Source organism: Cyclopterus lumpus, chromosome 13 (assembly GCF_009769545.1).
Source record: "Cyclopterus lumpus isolate fCycLum1 chromosome 13, fCycLum1.pri, whole genome shotgun sequence".
In the NCBI taxonomy this organism is placed as follows: domain Eukaryota; kingdom Metazoa; phylum Chordata; class Actinopteri; order Perciformes; family Cyclopteridae; genus Cyclopterus; species Cyclopterus lumpus.
In genome coordinates this window covers 6,779,108-6,797,947 of record NC_046978.1, presented here as the reverse complement: position 1 = coordinate 6,797,947, position 18,840 = coordinate 6,779,108, and the positions used below count along the sequence as shown (strand labels likewise).

Sequence of the window (18,840 nt, the reverse complement as noted above, 5' to 3'; positions counted from 1 at the left end):
ATGTAATGAAAGCATTAATGTAATGCTGACTGAATGTCTGACCTTTTACATAAGATTTATTCAACCCTTATTTCAGCAGGTTACGATAAATGTCAATAACATTTAAAATGCAAACCCATTTTCCATTGGCAACATACTTAACATAACATTGAATGGAAACCAGTGCAGAAAGTATTTAGATCTTAATCTGAATGAATAGTAGCAATACTCTTTTACAAGTAAAAGTCCTAACATGGCTTAAGTTAAAGAACAATAGTATTCAATATGTGCAAGTCCCAATGCAGAATGACCCAACATCATTGGATTGTTATTATCAATGGATTAATGTTGTATCTGTAAAAGGTAGCGCTAATAGTAAGTACTTTATATACTGATCTATAATAATACATAATAATCTATAAATCGATTATTTAGTGTATTCATAATTTGAGTCGGGAAAGCTTTCAGATGTTCTGCAGTGTGACATGGTGAGCACAGGGGGGCAGCACAGTGCCACGATTATCTCCAAAGGTCATGTTGCTCACCTATGGATTGCGGATCGGATCAAATTGTCAAACTTCATGTATTACTGAAACTTACTTTAAAGTTCAGAATAAATACTTTGACAGAGAGTGTGCAGTAAATAATCCAGGCAAAAATGAAGAGTTGAAAAACCCTGCAGTTCTTCGTTTAATTGTTCACAATAACTTTATTTTTCTGTTTGAATATTAAGTGAAACCAGATTCAGTTTTCACTTAACTTATTCAGTGTATTTTTGGATACTTTATCGATTATTCTGTATCTAATCTTGATTTCTTTATTCCATATGCATGCATGTGAGCATGAGCTGTGTGACATATAACTGTATCTGTTTCCTCTGAAGGTCATGCAGTGCTCCTCACTTGTGGTTTTCTTAATACAGAGTTGGCTCTCATACATAAACAATAAACCGGCCTGTTGTTTTCCCTCCTCAACTGGAAGAGTTATTACAAAAATTATAATTTAGTTTCATAAACCGCAACAAATCAAAACAATCTTAACATTACTCACTGAGGATCAAGTCGCAGCACGACCTTTGATAAGGGCTTCACTTTCCCACCAGTGTTAAAACTGGAGCATCACATTACAGCCGGCACTCTCACGGGTTTAGCGATGCAGCCCAGAGTGAGTGAGCTGAATATGTGGATGTTTCAGGCTGATCAGATAGAGGTGGCTCCATCGGACAGATCGCTTCTAAACCATTTAAAATGAACACGGAATGCATGATGAAAATTACTGCTTAGAAAATCCACATGATACACACGACATTGAGAACTGTTTGGGATGTATGTGCAAATGTTTTTCACAGAACCACAAGTGTATGATTGCACCTTATATCTAAAAGAAAGTCATGTGACTGAAACACAAGCACAGAAGTGGAGACTAAACATTGGCTAAATGGGCCATTTGCTGGTTGGGATGTGTCAAATAGACATGATGGTAATTAGTTCACCATATGTATTCATTTCATGTGTATGTTGCCATCTGATCCTGGTTGCTCTGAATGGCACTTGTCTGCTTGTAAGCATTTCATATTTGATTTCAGCCCTACCTCATCAGAGGTAGGGCTGAAATTTCTCAGGGCTCTGTTGGGCCTTTGAGTCGTCAGTTTGGCTTCAAGTCCAGGTCTGTTTCTGACATGCGAGGCAACAGGCTGAGCGACTGACACACAGGAGATGTCTTTGATGAAAGAAAGGGAACAACAATTCAAGCATATATTGTTCCTATGTGCTCTTGTTTTTTTCAAATGAATGGATAAACACAGATACAAATTAAAAAGGCGGGTTTCAAAAAGATGCAGTAGGAAGCCCCTGGGCAAACGAGCTGTGGTCTTCCAACACACACAAACATTCCCCCAAACTATTTGTCCCAGAGACCCAAGAACAACCATTATTTCTCAATAATAGGTATTTTTCACTGCAGACGTTTTTACTTGTCATAGCGTGAAAAGCACAAGCACAAATTAACAGCACTGACGATGGTATCATTTTATTAAAGCATCCCAATAAGCAAAGATAGAAGTTTCCATTCAAATTCAGCGCAACATTTAAAGGAGTAGTGTGTGCGATATAGTGGCATCTAGTGGCGAGGTTGCAGATTGCATCCAACTGATACTCCTACACTCACCCCACCTTGTCTGAGCGTGTTGGAAAACTACAGTGGCTTCCAGCTAACGAAAAAACTCAAAACGCCCTCTTAAGAACCAATGTTTGGTTTGTCCGTTTGGGCGGCTGTAGAAAAATGTCGGTGCAACAAAAATACAACTATTAGTTTCAGGTGATGATATGAATATTATATTTCATTTATGCCAATAAAAGCTATCCCCTATTGTTTTGTGGATACGAGACAACGCAACCAGCTTATGTAATTAATATAGGGCCAGTAAAACATCTAACAATGGAAAACAATGTGGAAAGCATGAAGGAAATATTAAGTTTCTGTGTGTTTTATCTATTAGTTTGAGGAAGGTCGTCCATCTCAGTGGAACATTGAGTATTGTTTTAGTCACATGCCCTGTGTGCTTCCGGATATAATTAAGTCTGTTTCCACTTTACATTTGCTCCCCACTTGTTATTGCTTTGTGTGCAAACTGGAAATGCACATAAAACAAGTGGATAGAAACGCCAGCATACACAAAACCAGGAGCCTGAATCTGAAGCAGCTAAATGGTCATCAGTCGGCCATCATGCATTTGATCATTTACACCTGTACTCTTAGTGTGACATGCCAAAGTGTCTTCAGTGATTAAGGCTTATTTTCTGCCCCAGATGTTATATTATATCAGTTAATTTGTGATCAGGAATAACCCCAATATTTGCCTAACCTGGACAAAGCATTGTAGTTGTGTAACCTTCATGATTTCACTAATGACTCCACAGCATTGGATTGGATTGTCTGTAATCCTCATTGTTGTGAAAACCAAATTGTTAGATACTGTAGATAAACACCAGTACTGAACACGTGTTGACCATCAGGAACAAATTGAGATCACCAAAGTTCACCATGAACTTCTGCACCAAATAGCATGGCAACACTTCCAGCATTTATTGTTTTTATTCTGAACAAATCAGAGTAATCTAAAGTTTTGCATAATTTCAGTATTTTAACACAGAGCCCCTCTATAAAACAGGGCATCAAAGACTAAAAGGGTAAAATCCTCGGGGAAAATGCTTATTTTGCTCGGTTTTTAATTCAGCCTTGGTCCTGCAGATGTGTCTAATGTTACATCTGTTTTCAGAGTACACTAGGGAATGAAGACAGTCAAGAACAAAGACACTTTGAAACTCCATCTGCAGTGGAAGATCGTGTGATATGATACAAAGCTCCAGAAGAGCTAATAAATGGACCATGTGGTCACAAAGGTAAGCTCACTAAACTGTTTGCCCGCTTAGCAGCGGCTGAGTGGCGGCGGGGAACAGTGTGTAGTGGTAGTTCCATTAGCTGTTAGCTGTTTGTAAAGGAAGGAGTCAGCAGGCAGTCAATGGCTTAAAACAGGTAAGAAAAGGTGTTTGGAGAAAGTGCAATTCACCGCAGCCACGAGAGGACCTTGAGTTTGCAGCCATAACTGGACACCAATAAATATTGTAAATTGTGCTGCAGCAGAAGACAAGATTAGCAGTGGACAAAAATAGATGTGTCCTCACTCAGTCACACACAAAACCTCTGCCCCGGCTTACACTTGGCAGAGATATCTACTCCAATTTGAACAATATTTGCTAAAAACTACAGTGCCCAGCTGTTTTAGAAAACTGTTGGACCTTTATTTTTTAATCAACCAATTGACCTGTTTTTAAAGATGTATGTTCTCAGTAGGAACCAATGTGCTTGGAGTGATTGCCACAGATCAGAGAGTGAACTTGGAATGGTGGTTTTGGTCTTTTTGTTTATTAACCAAAAGACAATTATTGTTTGAGGCTCCAACATCCCCTATTTACACCTCTTTGTATGAATCAGTTATTTCTTCTAATACCAGTTGACTATATTAAAATAACGTACGGCAGTAAAATAAAAGGGGAGTGGGTTATCTCGAGGTAGAGTAACAAATAATAAAACACACATGAGGTTCCACTTTTATCTTCTGCACCGCTGTACACACGGCACTGAATGTCTTGACTCTAAGTGATGGCTTGTGCATCACAATTATCCACACACAGCCCTGCATCAGACCGTGAGTTGACTTTTATGTTCATGTGAATGTAGGCCACAGCAGCAGCCGATGACAGCTTCATTCAAGGGATGGGCCCCCCCTGCTGAGCCCCACCGTTTGTGTGAGCTGACAGACGGAGATCAGACCGAAGAGAGACGAGTGGGAACCCTCCGAGTACGCTCAGGTTTCTGGGCGCTGTGAAAAGATTTGTCCAGGCCATTCAGATCTGATGGAGTTTCCCATGTTCTGCACTGCAGCAGAGTTTTTGTCAAAGTGTTTGGATAATGAGTCCCTCTATCTTTCTCATCACACTAAACAGGAAGACGTAAGGCTGATTTGTGTTTAGTTTAGGTCCCAAAAACTATGTACCTCAGTGTTGAACTTTTCACTCGTCACATACCAGGGGTTGAGGGGGTCCATCCAATTACTTTGGGGAAGGCAGAAAACAGGTGTAGAAAAAAGAGAAGTGGGGATGAAAGAGGGGCGACCTCAGTTTAAAAGGGGTTGGGTAATAGTGGTTTGAGCCAACACGAGTGCCTGAGGTAAAAGGGGGCAGAGGGAGCAGGATAAGAAGGATCAGGGGACCTGAGGAAAGAAGGTTGTACTACTTTGATAGAGGTCAGAGCGTGCAGCTGTCAAGCAAACCGGCGAAGCTTTGGGCGCGTTGTTCTTGAACATTTAATTTTGAGATAAGGGCTGTTTTTTTAACACAAACCTGGGTAATGTGGTTAATGCAATGTTGACCTTCTGAAGATGACACTGGGCAAACCTCTCTCAGGTGCAGAAATGACACAAATGTGCTTTTTCTTCCTGCTGATGAGTAATGCCGCTTCGGTCTCCACACAGTTTAATGGATACAACTGTGATGCCAGCTACCACAGCAGGTTTCCTGGTGAGAATACTATCACATAATACGTTTTCTCTTTCCAATCTTCTGCTTACAGGTATGAAACACAGGTCCAACTTTAATGCATGGTTTATAACACTTTATAGCACACTGTAATAGTAGTTCTAAGCCAATATAAAGCAAAAATAATATAATTTTCAAAGATATAATTACAACTACTTTATAACTTCCTCCTACAACACATCTATGTCTGATGTTTAAACAGTTAATGTGTGCTTAATAACACTGTACAACATATGACTTGATTACACACATGAACAGGGTTTTCAGTGGGATAAAAGCATGTATTAACTGTTTATATGCATGTACAAATCAATGTTTATGGACGTATTTAAAACTTATGAAGACAATATATTACATATGATTAACTATGTTACCAACTACAACTACTGCAACTATGTTATATTACGTTGTTATGTATTCATCATATCATGCATTCTCCACTTGAAGTAGCTGAAGCAGTAAAGTTATACTCATCAACAAAGGGGTAATTATGTGCGATTAGCACATTTTACAAGTACAATTGTTTTACTGTTGAGGACACTGAGATCATGTCCTCACAAAGTTTCATTAAAAAAATTCAACAGCTACCTAAATAGATTGATAAAAAAATCGAATAATACAAATATTATATAGAGGATAGACAAAATAACATAAACACTTCATGGATAAGGACATGTGGTTGAAAACTTTATTCTGGTTGCTACTCTAATTTGGTTGATTTTAGCTCTATTACGTGACTCATATTCAGTTGAAAACACACATATGAAAGTGCTATTGCTATTGAAACCTCGTTCACAGCTAATGAATATCATTAACTAGACGTCAGGCTCTAAGGCCTCGCCTTTGAGCAGTGGTTGGGATTTTAAGTATTTTTATTCTAAGCCCATTGTATTTAAGTGACAGATCCAGCTGGGATTCAAAATGTCAGATGAATGATTCTAACTTGACAGCAACGCTTTGATGGACAAGAAGCAGGGGGCCACTTCACCACCATGTGCACCACCATGTGATTGCTGTTCAAGACTCAAAAATATACCTGCAAATGTTCTGATCATTCCTGTAGCAGTGCAATTGCTTCCAACCATTTCTGAATTGTAAACCACTGGTCTAACAATGTTCTTGTTGTTTGTTGTGTTTACTCTTCTTCCGCTGTTCCTCCAGGTGAGCGGGACATCAGTGTGTACTGCGGGGTTCAGACCATCACCTTGAAAATCAACTTCTGCCCTGTGCTCTTCTCCGGCTACACCGATGCAGATTTGGCCCTAAACGGTCGCTACAGTGACGCCCAATGCCGTGGATTTATCAACAACAACACCTTCCCCACGGCGGTCCTGTTCAGCATCAGTCTCAGCACTCTGGAGGCCTGCGGTAACAGTCTGGTGGTAAACAACACACAAACACAAGCACATGGCCTTAATACAATCAATAATATTTCATCATGTTGTTTATTGACTTGGGAAAAAACAAAGTGATGTGGCTGAGATGTTCCTCTCTGCAGGTCAGCACAGCCTATGGGGCCAATGCTTATGGGAACATGTCTCTGGTACAAATTGGGAATGTCTCAGGCTATATCGACACCCCTGACCCGCCAGCTATAATCAGCTACCTGCCCGGTTTGTTGTATAAGTTCAGCTGCAGCTACCCACTGGAGTACCTGGTCAATAACTCACAGCTGGCATCGTAAGTTGCTGCCAAAGAAATCCTGTTCAAAAGAGAGCTTGACCTTCAGAAAATTACTCAGTGGATTTCATATTAAGATGTATTAATTTAATTAGCAATTCATTAAGATTTGTTGAGTGTTATCCTAAACTGCGCCTGGTTTAAAAGCCCAAATGGTTTTGTGTCATATGGTATTGTCATATGGTACCATTTATTTTAAAATATGCATATTTTCTTAATGATTTAGATGCGTTCTGCCACATGTTTCCTCACGTAAAGCATTGAAATAAATGTCTTGAATCTATTCACAGCTCCTCTGCTGCTGTAGCTGTCAAGGACAGCAATGGTTCATTTGTCAGCACGTTGAGTATGATTCTGTACAACGTGAGTACACAGCTGCATTCAGCCTTTTATCTGCAATCATTTCCATTGTAATGCATGCATTTTGAAGTTTTGGATTAGGGCATAATCTTTTAATCAACTTAATGTTTTCTTTTAATGAATCTGTAAACTGTTGTAAAACTATTCCCCAGTTTGCCCAAATATCACAAAATGTATCGTTACAAATTATCTTTTTTGTCAACAAATCCCATAAAAAGATCAGAACCAACAATTAATTTAATGTTTCTTTTATTTTGTTACAATGAGTATAGGCACAGTGGTCAGTCCGACTCCAAAAAGAATACTTGCTGCTGCAAAAACTCACCAAAGCACCAAATATCTCTTAATCTGCCACTAAAAAAAAGTCCCCAACAAATGCCCGATCGCATCTAATGCACCCGTTTCTGTTTGAGTGATGCTGGCTTAAAACTACAGTGCCCAGCTGTTTTAATGAATCAATAAACCTTTCAAAAAAATGAAAGTACATTTTTGTGATGTTTTTTTTAAAGGTGCTAAATCAGATTATAAAATAATGATCAATTAGCAGCAAACATCTATTTGCTTTGTTAAGATATAGTGGAATAATGTCTACAGAGTTAAGTCACAGTCTTTCTGTGTGTGTGTTATAATCCAAGCTTCTCTCTGCTTTGTTTGCATAGCCGGTCCGACTGCACCTGCATGTTAGTGCAATCTGGGATTCTGCATCTTTAAAGAGTTACGTTTCAGTCAGCACAAACGGGACTGAGAGTCACAAAAAGTCTGTCAAAGTTAGGAAGTAACAAGAGATGGATTAACACGCTGTTGGTTTTGGTCTTTTCAAGGAATTTCATTGGCAATGACAAAAATATTGAAAGTCCAACCTTGGAATATCGCCAGCCTTACAATTGAAATGCTCATTATGTCAAGACCCATTTTTAAATTCCTATTTTACCATTTCATATATTGAGTGAAAAAACAACCTTTTTTTTCTGGACAGGATTCGACATACAATCAACCTCTCTCTATTCCAATGGCTGGACTGGCTCTGAAAACCAGAGTATTTGCTGCTGTGAAAGCAACAAACTTGGACAAACGGTACAAGATACAATCATGTTTTTCATTACTGAATCTTTATTTTCTCCCAATTTTCAGATCTTAAATATTGTTCATGTAGCAGACATATTTCTTTCCATTACAAGAACAACTTCAGTAAAGCAGAGACAATATTCTGGTCAATCACAGCATCTTTCCCACCATAATTTTTTACGGATTTAGTCCTGTTCTTTCTATGGTTTGCCTCCATTCATTATGCCATTATGTTATTATTCTACATGAAGGCGCCAGTCTGCAGCAGAGAAAGCCCTGATCTGTGCTTTCCCATGTGCAGTTAGATCTCTATCCTCCATCCCGGCTCACAGTTTTGTCCGTCTGCAGGTGGAACATTTTGATGGACTACTGTTACACAACCCCCTCAGGGAATCCTAATGATGAACTCCGCTATGACCTTTTCTTTGGGTAATCTCACTTTTTTTTTTCTCAAGATGATGACTTGATAAACCACAAAAGGGAGTCATTATCTATTCAGGCTCTCCAAAGGGCTGATCCTGAATGAATGCTACTTTTTTTTCTTCTTAATTAGTGCTTAAGCTTAAATCTAGACGTCAAATCTGTCATTGTCAGTGTTTGCATGTTCATAAGTGCGTACATGTAAGTTGTTCTCTTTTGACACAGCTGCGACAAAGACCCCCAGACGACAGTTTTCGAAAACGGGAAGAGTCAGTCAGGCCGTTTCTCCTTTGAGGTTTTCCGTTTTGTGAAACACAGACACCAGAAGATGTCAACCGTGTTCCTGCACTGCGTCACCAAGCTTTGCCGGGCAGACGACTGCATTATGCTCATGCCGGTAAGTGTTAAGATCATGAATCACAGTTGGTTATTTGTGACCTCAATGAGGACTGAAATCTGATGATGTGATTGGCAGATTTGTGGCCGAAGGCGCAGGCGGGATGGGGAGGAAAGCCTTGATTCCACACCAGCAGCATCTGGGACCGCTGTCATCACAGCTGGACCAATCATCACCAGGAGTGGTATGAATAATAAACTGACTCTTAAAGGAATAGTGGGACATTTTGTGAAAACGCTTATTGGCTTGAACAAATTATGTTTCCCCAGAATTCCTTGTCTTTAGGCCAAACTAATTGAAATATTGGTGTTCATATTTAATGTACAGACATGAGAGTGGTGAGCTTAACACTGAAAAGAGGTCTGAGAGTAACATTATCCGGGACCCTCAAAAGCTCACGTATTAATTACTTAGTTTTTTGTCAGAGTCTTGTGTTGCTCGGTTTAGTTAAGCTCTAAGATTGGAAACGAGAATATCATTTGCCTGGTCACTTCTCTGACATAACTTCCTCTACAAAGATAACTTTTTTCACATTGGTTTTCTTTGCAGCCATTTAAGATAGAAATATCTTTCAAATATGATAATAAACACTATTTAAAATATTGTTTTCAGATGAAACTCCTGTCAACAACTCACAACTTGGTAAGCTCACTTATGCAATGTTACAAAACCGAGAAAGGTTTCAATATAAGTCCCGATAGGTGTAGAGATAGTAGATACACATGGAAATTGATTATTTAAGGCAACAACAAAAATCATGTAAAGCCCTCTTCAAAGCACATGTCTGTTTTAAGTTTCTGCTTTTCTCCGCCCCACCCCCAGCATCTGGAGACCCCTCTCATCCAATGAACCCAGTGACCAGTGCTCTGATTTCAGGCGTGGTCATGCTGGGTGGGGTCAGTGTGGGCTTCCTCCTGCTGTCACTCCGCCTCCTGAAGAAGTCCCGCCTCCCAACAGCCTCAGGTGTTTGGAACACCACCTTAAAATGAGTAAACATCTGCAAATAATGACATCTAAAAATATATGCAGAATGTTTTCACATGTTGGGTACGGAAACTGATCAATGTGTACGTGTGTGCTTCTCTTTGTACATGCATTATTAAATGTGTATATTTTATTGTTGTAGATGTTGTGTATTTATTGCCTTCAGTACCTCAGTATTCTTGTTATTCAATGGCATCTATTATTTTGTCAATTACAGTATTTACAGAAGCTTTACATTCATAACTCTAAAGATAATGGTCAAACATTAATGTTTAGAACTTGTAATAAAGTTAGATGAAACTTATTATTCTCAAAACATGATGATAATATTAGATTCCAGTGTGAACTGGTCACTATCCTGAACTGACCTGCATGACTGCAAAAGAAGAATAACAAAGACGTTACTGACGTACGAAAGAAAACATGGAGGTCACTGAAGTCGGCGTTTACAGTTTCGTGGATAAGTTGATCTGCAGTGGAAGCCAGCACATTTATGGGAAGATGACAATAAGGACGATGAGAAAGAAAGACAACTTTTTCAGTAGGTCTTTTTGTGGAGCAACGACTTCTACTCATGTACGGAGGTTGCAGAGTCTTAGACAGGTTTCCTGGTGAGAATACTATCACATAATACGTTTTCTCTTTCCAATCTTCTGCTTACAGGTGTGAAACACAGGTCCAACTTTAATGCATGGTTTATAACACTTTATAGCACACTGTAATAGTAGTTCTAAGCCAATATAAAGCAAAAATAATATAATTTTCAAAGATATAATTACAACTACTTTATAACTTCCTCCTACAACACATCTATGTCTGATGTTTAAACAGTTAATGTGTGCTTAATAACACTGTACAACATATGACTTGATTACACACATGAACAGGGTTTTCAGTGGGATAAAAGCATGTATTAACTGTTTATATGCATGTACAAATCAATGTTTATGGACGTATTTAAAACTTATGAAGACAATATATTACATATGATTAACTATGTTACCAACTACAACTACTGCAACTATGTTATATTACGTTGTTATGTATTCATCATATCATGCATTCTCCACTTGAAGTAGCTGAAGCAGTAAAGTTATACTCATCAACAAAGGGGTAATTATGTGCGATTAGCACATTTTACAAGTACAATTGTTTTACTGTTGAGGACACTGAGATCATGTCCTCACAAAGTTTCATTAAAAAAATTCAACAGCTACCTAAATAGATTGATAAAAAAATCGAATAATACAAATATTATATAGAGGATAGACAAAATAACATAAACACTTCATGGATAAGGACATGTGGTTGAAAACTTTATTCTGGTTGCTACTCTAATTTGGTTGATTTTAGCTCTATTACGTGACTCATATTCAGTTGAAAACACACATATGAAAGTGCTATTGCTATTGAAACCTCGTTCACAGCTAATGAATATCATTAACTAGACGTCAGGCTCTAAGGCCTCGCCTTTGAGCAGTGGTTGGGATTTTAAGTATTTTTATTCTAAGCCCATTGTATTTAAGTGACAGATCCAGCTGGGATTCAAAATGTCAGATGAATGATTCTAACTTGACAGCAACGCTTTGATGGACAAGAAGCAGGGGGCCACTTCACCACCATGTGCACCACCATGTGATTGCTGTTCAAGACTCAAAAATATACCTGCAAATGTTCTGATCATTCCTGTAGCAGTGCAATTGCTTCCAACCATTTCTGAATTGTAAACCACTGGTCTAACAATGTTCTTGTTGTTTGTTGTGTTTACTCTTCTTCCGCTGTTCCTCCAGGTGAGCGGGACATCAGTGTGTACTGCGGGGTTCAGACCATCACCTTGAAAATCAACTTCTGCCCTGTGCTCTTCTCCGGCTACACCGATGCAGATTTGGCCCTAAACGGTCGCTACAGTGACGCCCAATGCCGTGGATTTATCAACAACAACACCTTCCCCACGGCGGTCCTGTTCAGCATCAGTCTCAGCACTCTGGAGGCCTGCGGTAACAGTCTGGTGGTAAACAACACACAAACACAAGCACATGGCCTTAATACAATCAATAATATTTCATCATGTTGTTTATTGACTTGGGAAAAAACAAAGTGATGTGGCTGAGATGTTCCTCTCTGCAGGTCAGCACAGCCTATGGGGCCATTGCTTATGGGAACATGTCTCTGGTACAAATTGGGAATGTCTCAGGCTATATCGACACCCCTGACCCGCCAGCTATAATCAGCTACCTGCCCGGTTTGTTGTATAAGTTCAGCTGCAGCTACCCACTGGAGTACCTGGTCAATAACTCACAGCTGGCATCGTAAGTTGCTGCCAAAGAAATCCTGTTCAAAAGAGAGCTTGACCTTCAGAAAATTACTTGTTCTAAACATTAATGTTTAGAACTTGTAATAAAGTTAGATGAAACTTATTATTCTCAAAACATGATGATAATATTAGATTCCAGTGTGAACTGGTCACTATCCTGAACTGACCTGCATGACTGCAAAAGAAGAATAACAAAGACGTTACTGACGTACGAAAGAAAACATGGAGGTCACTGAAGTCGGCGTTTACAGTTTCGTGGATAAGTTGATCTGCAGTGGAAGCCAGCACATTTATGGGAAGATGACAATAAGGACGATGAGAAAGAAAGACAACTTTTTCAGTAGGTCTTTTTGTGGAGCAACGACTTGTGATTTTATTGACATGTGAAAAAATATGTAGCAAAAGTCACCAAAGGTACCAAAAAGATAAGACTTAACACACAAAATAGTTAACGTTTTGAAAAAGTGTTTTCACATTACAACCACATGTAATGCTTAATATCAATTTAATAAGCAATTTTATGACTAACCTGGCTTTGATCAGTCGTTTCCATATCAGTAAACACAACCTACCATGGCAGCCTAATGACATGATTTGTTATGTGAGCAATAAATAATAATTTTGTTTCATGCCATTTTCTCCATGATTTATCTGACTACTTTTTCATCTTTAATATTGACACATATCCATGAAAGTTTTTCAAATGTCGTGACCTTATTAATGTCCAATCTCCAGGAAAATGAACAAAATACCAATGGCTGCTAGAATTAGTCTTTCAATTTTTGCCGCATTGATTTCCTTTTCCGATGACCTATATAAATGTCTGTTGCATCTCATGTGTCTGACTCTGCGGCTGTTTTTGTGACCCACACAGCTCTGCTGCATTCACTGTTCTTTATCACTCTAATCCTTCATTTCAACAGCCATTTTGTGATGTATTCAGCGTCCACAATAGCCACAGATAACTGAAAGAAGAGGAATAAATGCTATCGCTCCCCCCTCTTAATTTCGATAATTGATTCCATCTCCCAAAATGGAAATGAGGCTGGGAGTTCACGAGAGTGAAGAGCAGAGAAAGCAAATTCTTGAAAGACATGAGTGAGGAATGTATATGAGGGTGTGTGTGTGTGTGTGTGTGTGTGTGTGTGTGTGTGTGTGTGTGTGTCTGTGTGTGTGTGTGTGTGTGTGTGTGTGTGTGTGTGCGTGTGCGTGTGCGTGTGTGTGTGTGTGTAGAAGAGAGGACAGAAGGACTCATGACATGTTTAAGTGTCAACTTGTGACAATAATAACGTGTCTTGTATTTCATAGTGTGGCTTCATACCTTTGATTAAAAAATATATATTTATGTTAAACCTCAACATGAAATACATTTTTATTAAAATATCCAAAAGTGTATCTTTATTCTATTTACACTTCAAAAATAAATATGACAAATATGAGTCACATTGTCAGTCTGACTAATATGTTTGTTTATAACGAGATTTTGAGCACAAAAAGCCATCTTATAAAAAGTATGTTTTGTCACATTAATTTATGGTCACATTAAAGCACTAAACATGGTGGAAGACGACAGGCCCTCTTTCCTCCATTATTATCTATTATTATTGAATAGAAACCATCCATAGTTTGTTATGTTTCATATTAGCAGGAAAACGGGGCAGTAATAAAGCTTTAGACTTTAGCTTTGAAGTGGACTGTGTTGGGTTTCATCATTTGCCTCCAGGAGAGGACCTCGGCCACACAAAGTGAATTGTTTAGGCAAACTGAGGCAGTCCCACCAAAGCACCATTGGCCTGTTTCAATCCAATCATAAAACAGCGTTATGACCAAACAACGGTCATGTCCACCATATATAAAACAGCCCACTGCTCTCTTATAAACCAGCAACGAGACTGAGGAGGTAAGATCCAGAGGCAAGCGAAGTTTCCTTGATTGACAGGATTACGCATCTTAACGAGGGTTTATATTTGTAGGAGTTTCTGTGTTTAACATGTGTGTTTGCTTCAGGGCAGAGCAGTGAGGCTCTATTCAGCTTCATCTTGACCTCCCTGTGTATTGCGGGCCGAGAGGCACTCAGCATATCTGACTGCGGAGCGTATGCCAGACGACCGGTAAGATTAGCATGACCTTCAATCTTAATTATTTGTTTTGGACTGAAGGAGTCAAATCGATTCTCGTTTAGAGGCCATATAGTTCACGCCATACATTTAACTACCACACTTAATTGCACTGGTAATGGTCTTTACAGAGGAAATGTATACGTCATTTAAAAATGATTTTGTATATGAAATAGATTATAGAGGCTGCACGGTGGTATCTGAGTGGCTAGCACTGTCACCTCACAGCAAAAGGGGCCCGGCTTCGATCCCTGATCCTGGACGGTCCTTCTGTGTGGTCTTTGAAAGTCTGAATTTGGGTGTGAACAGTAGTTTGGATTAGCACGATTCATTTAAAATCAGTATCTTTAGATAGCAATGCAGTCTCATCATGAGAATACACTGACATTACTGATATTACTGTGACATATCTGCCAGCGATTCAAATCTGCCCGGTTGTACACTGGATACAACTTGAGCTTATTGATCCTCAACCGCATTCAGGACGATGTGGACGTCAGGCACCTCAGTGAACCATCGTAAAAGGTATCTGAGTTCTGTGTTTTGAGCCAGCTAAGAAGACGTGAAAAATAGGGTCCAAATAAGAAAATGTCCAACTGCTTTTGACTTCATATTACACAGGCACATGCAATCTCAAAACTCTCAATTTTCAGAGGAGAAGGAGATAGTTGTTCCACTTCCTTTCTGTGATTTCATCATTGGCGCCTGCTGTACAAGAGACGTTGGCCAACATTTATTTTTTAGCATTTCTTAAATAATCATGCTTCCATTAAATAATTCCTCAGACCACGAGCATGCCAGGGACGGGAATATTCTCAGACTTCTCCAAAAACAAGACGGTCAACGTCAGCGGGGGGGTCCGATCCTTTGCTCAAGTACTATTATGTGTTTGCTTATCCACTTGAGTATCTCTTCAACAACACCCAGGTGGAGTGTAAGTGTTAAAAAATACATTAAGACGTCTAACATTTCGCCTGTGTGCCAAGTGTGATCTCTTTCTTTTCTTCCTCGTAGGTCATCCTCATCCATTGCTTTGAAAAAAAACAATGGGAGCTTTATCAGTAGCCTCAGCATGGCTTTGTATCAGATGTCAACTTGCACCACATACTACTCGTGCCTTCATTTATTCCTAGCACCGACACAAAGTCATGAATATTACGGAAGAGATTGTATTATTTTCCAATATTCTCTTTGCCAGGATATAAATTATACCACGCAACTTGTTTTGACACCTCTGAGTATTGAACTGTGAACAAACATCTACAGTGTGTGTAGGTGTATTGCATCCCAGTAAGAACCATTTACATTATGTGACACCTGCAGCCTTTTCTGGTTCAGACCTGGACCTCAAATTTTAATTTAAAAGTATTTTTTGTCGAAATTAAGAAATTAGGTAAACAGCTCTCATTCTAAAGTTTGGGAGAAGGAGTTAAAGTGAACAAGTTATACTTTTAGCTTTTAACTTGTATTCCTGGATGTCGTGCATGGCTGCATTCATAGAAACTCTAGATTCAAATGCATTTCCCATCTCTCATTGTCTCCAACCATGTGGCCGTGTCCTGATAGATCTTGAATTCGAGGATTCCACCTGTGAGCTGGAGTCTCTGACCTCATTGTGTCTCCACAGGTGCTTTGTTCTTCTGGACCGGTGCTATGCCTCGGTGACTCCACAGCCCTCCATTGTCAATATCTTTAACCTGTTTGTCTCCTAAATCACGTAAAAATATATTCTGTTTAGAAAAAGTGGAAACTTTTTTTGATTTTGTCTCTCCATATTTCTATGATTAATACTGCCTGTATGTGTCTGTGGGCTGGGCAAATGGGGCACGTGTGAGGTATGCCTTTTATTGATCAGCTCAACACCATGCTAGAGAACGGGGATAGCCAAAAGGGCCGCTTCTACTTTCCATCTTTCCGCCACATCAAGCAGCAAAATGAGACCATCTCCACCTACTATCTGCACTGCATCGCTTGAATCTGCGAAAGCAGCACCTGCAGCACCTTCAAGGTGGGAAGGCAATGCATTCATTTCAATCAGAAATCTCCAATTCCAGCTGGATCATAAGCTCATGTCTCTCCATCTGGTTTGATCCACAGCAATGCAACAGGAAGAGTGTGGAGACTGCGGCTGTCCAGCAAAACATCACTGCGCCATCTTTGCTAACATTGGCCATATAGACCAAGACAGAGAACTCTATGTCCCACATGCATCTTTTTTTATGTGATCAATCCAGAATCGAATCCTCTTTATCTAACCCTAAAAAGCTCTTCTCAATTTTTTCCAACCTCCTTGACCCCCCTGTTCCCCCCCCTCCCTCCACCCTTCTACCAAGCCACTTTGTTGACTACTTTACAAAAAAGATAGACGACATACGCTCTTCATTTACTAATCCATCTTCCTCAACTACACCTCCAGTAACTTTACCTTCTTCCCCCTTGTTTTCCTCTTTTATCCCCCTGTCTCCCAATCAAGTTCTTACCTTGGTAACCTCTGCCCGCCCAACCACCTGCCCCCTTGACCCCATCCCTTCTCACCTTCTCCAGTCCATTGCTCCGGACCTTCTTCCCTTTCTCACCCATCTTATTAACACCTCCCTCTCAACCGGCTGTTTCCCTAACTCTCTGAAGGAGGCAAGAGTCAACCCTCTCCTGAAGAAACCCACTCTCGACCCATCTGAAGTCAACAACTACAGACCTGTCTCTCTCCTTCCCTTCCTCTCCAAAACTCTAGAGCGAGCTATCTTTAACCAAGTCTCCTCCTTTCTTCACTGTAACAACCTTCTTGACCCTCACCAGTCTGGATTCAAGGCAGGCCACTCAACAGAGACTACCCTCCTTGCTGTCTCTGAGCAGCTTCACACTGCTAGAGCAGCCTCTCTCTCCTCTGTCCTCATCCTTCTAGACCTTTCCGCTGCCTTTGACACAGTGAACCACCAGATCCTCTTGTCCTCCCTCCAGGACCTGGGTATCTCAGGCACCGCGCTCTCACTCTTCTCATCCTACCTCACCGACCGCTCTTACCGGGTAACCTGGAGAGGATCTGTGTCTGAGCCTTGTCCTCTGACTACTGGGGTCCCTCAGGGTTCAGTCCTTGGTCCTCTTCTCTTCTCTCTGTACACCAACTCTCTTGGCTCTGTCATTCGCTCGCATGGCTTCACCTACCACAGCTATGCTGACGACACCCAACTGATCCTCTCGTTTCCCCAATCTGAAACACAGGTAGCAGCACGAATCTCTGCCTGTCTGACCGACATCTCTCAGTGGATGTCCGCACACCACCTGAAAATTAACCCGGACAAGACTGAACTTCTCCTCCTTCCAGGAAAAGGCTCTCCCACCCACGACCTAACTATTAACTTCAACAACTCAGTGCTGGTTCCGACTCCGACTGCCAGGAACCTCGGAGTGACGCTCGACAGTCAACTCTCCCTGACTGCCGACATTACCGCAATAACACGCTCCTGTAGGTACATGCTGTACAACATCAGGAGAATACGACCTCTTCTCACTCAGAAGGCGGCACAGGTTCTGGTCCAGGTTCTGGTCATCTCACGGCTGGACTATTGCAACTCCCTCTTGGCAGGTCTACCTGCTAATGCCATTCGACCTCTACAGCTCATCCAGAATGCAGCTGCTCGACTGGTCTTCAACCTCCCGAAATTTACCCACACTACTCCGCTCCTCCGCGACCTTCACTGGTTACCGGTGGCCGCCCGCATCCGCTTCAAAACATTGGTACTTGCGTACCGTGCTGCGAACAGATCGGGTCCGGTCTACATCCAGGACATGGTCAAACCGTACACCCCAGCCCGTTCACTTCGCTCGGCTTCTGCCAATCGGCTTGTAGCTCCTTCACTTCGAGCTAAACACTCTACAAAATCACGACTGTTTGCTGTGCTGGCTCCTCATTGGTGGAACGAGCTTCCCATTGACATCAGGACAGCAGAAAGTCTCTACATCTTCCGGCGCAAACTAAAAACACATCTTTTTCGACTATACCTTGAATAGGTAGCACTTAAATGCCGTAGTAGCACTTAAATGTCCCTTACCGATAGCACTTTAGTAGCACTTAAATGGCACTTACGGATAGTACTTCGTAGTTTAACTTTATTGAAGAAATTGTACTTGCTTGATTCTTGTTGTTCTGAGTTTGGACTCACGGTTTAATACACTTATTGTAAGTCGCTTTGGATAAAAGCGTCAGCTAAATGACATGTAATGTAATGTAATGTGCATATGAGCAGTTAAAGGAGTCTGTCAAAATATCTGCACACTGTAAAAATAGCCCCCACTAGATTATTTAAAAGCAATCGTTCGGAAACAGAACTCTTCATCAGGCATTGTCAAGTAAACAAATCAAATTGAGAGATTGTGAAATGCACAATTAAAGGAATAGATTGACAATATTTTAGGAAATGCACAAATGAG

General features: G+C 40.4%; 1 protein-coding gene and 1 pseudogene across 1 annotated transcript; both read left to right on the top strand.

Annotated features, from left to right (window-relative positions):
- The first annotated feature begins 4,951 nt into the window (after positions 1-4,951).
- Positions 4,952-12,294, top strand: LOC117741760 (zona pellucida-like domain-containing protein 1). Its single transcript, XM_034548979.1, has 12 exons — positions 4,952-5,057; positions 6,237-6,457; positions 6,574-6,755; positions 7,046-7,118; positions 8,092-8,189; positions 8,529-8,609; positions 8,826-8,997; positions 9,076-9,181; positions 9,610-9,639; positions 9,820-9,960; positions 11,772-11,992; positions 12,109-12,294. Exons 1-12 carry the CDS (start codon positions 4,952-4,954, stop codon positions 12,292-12,294), a joined length of 1,617 nt encoding a protein of 538 aa, XP_034404870.1.
- Positions 12,295-13,328: 1,034 nt separating this feature from the next.
- LOC117741759 lies at positions 13,329-16,590 on the top strand (annotated as a pseudogene).
- Positions 16,591-18,840: the final 2,250 nt, after the last annotated feature.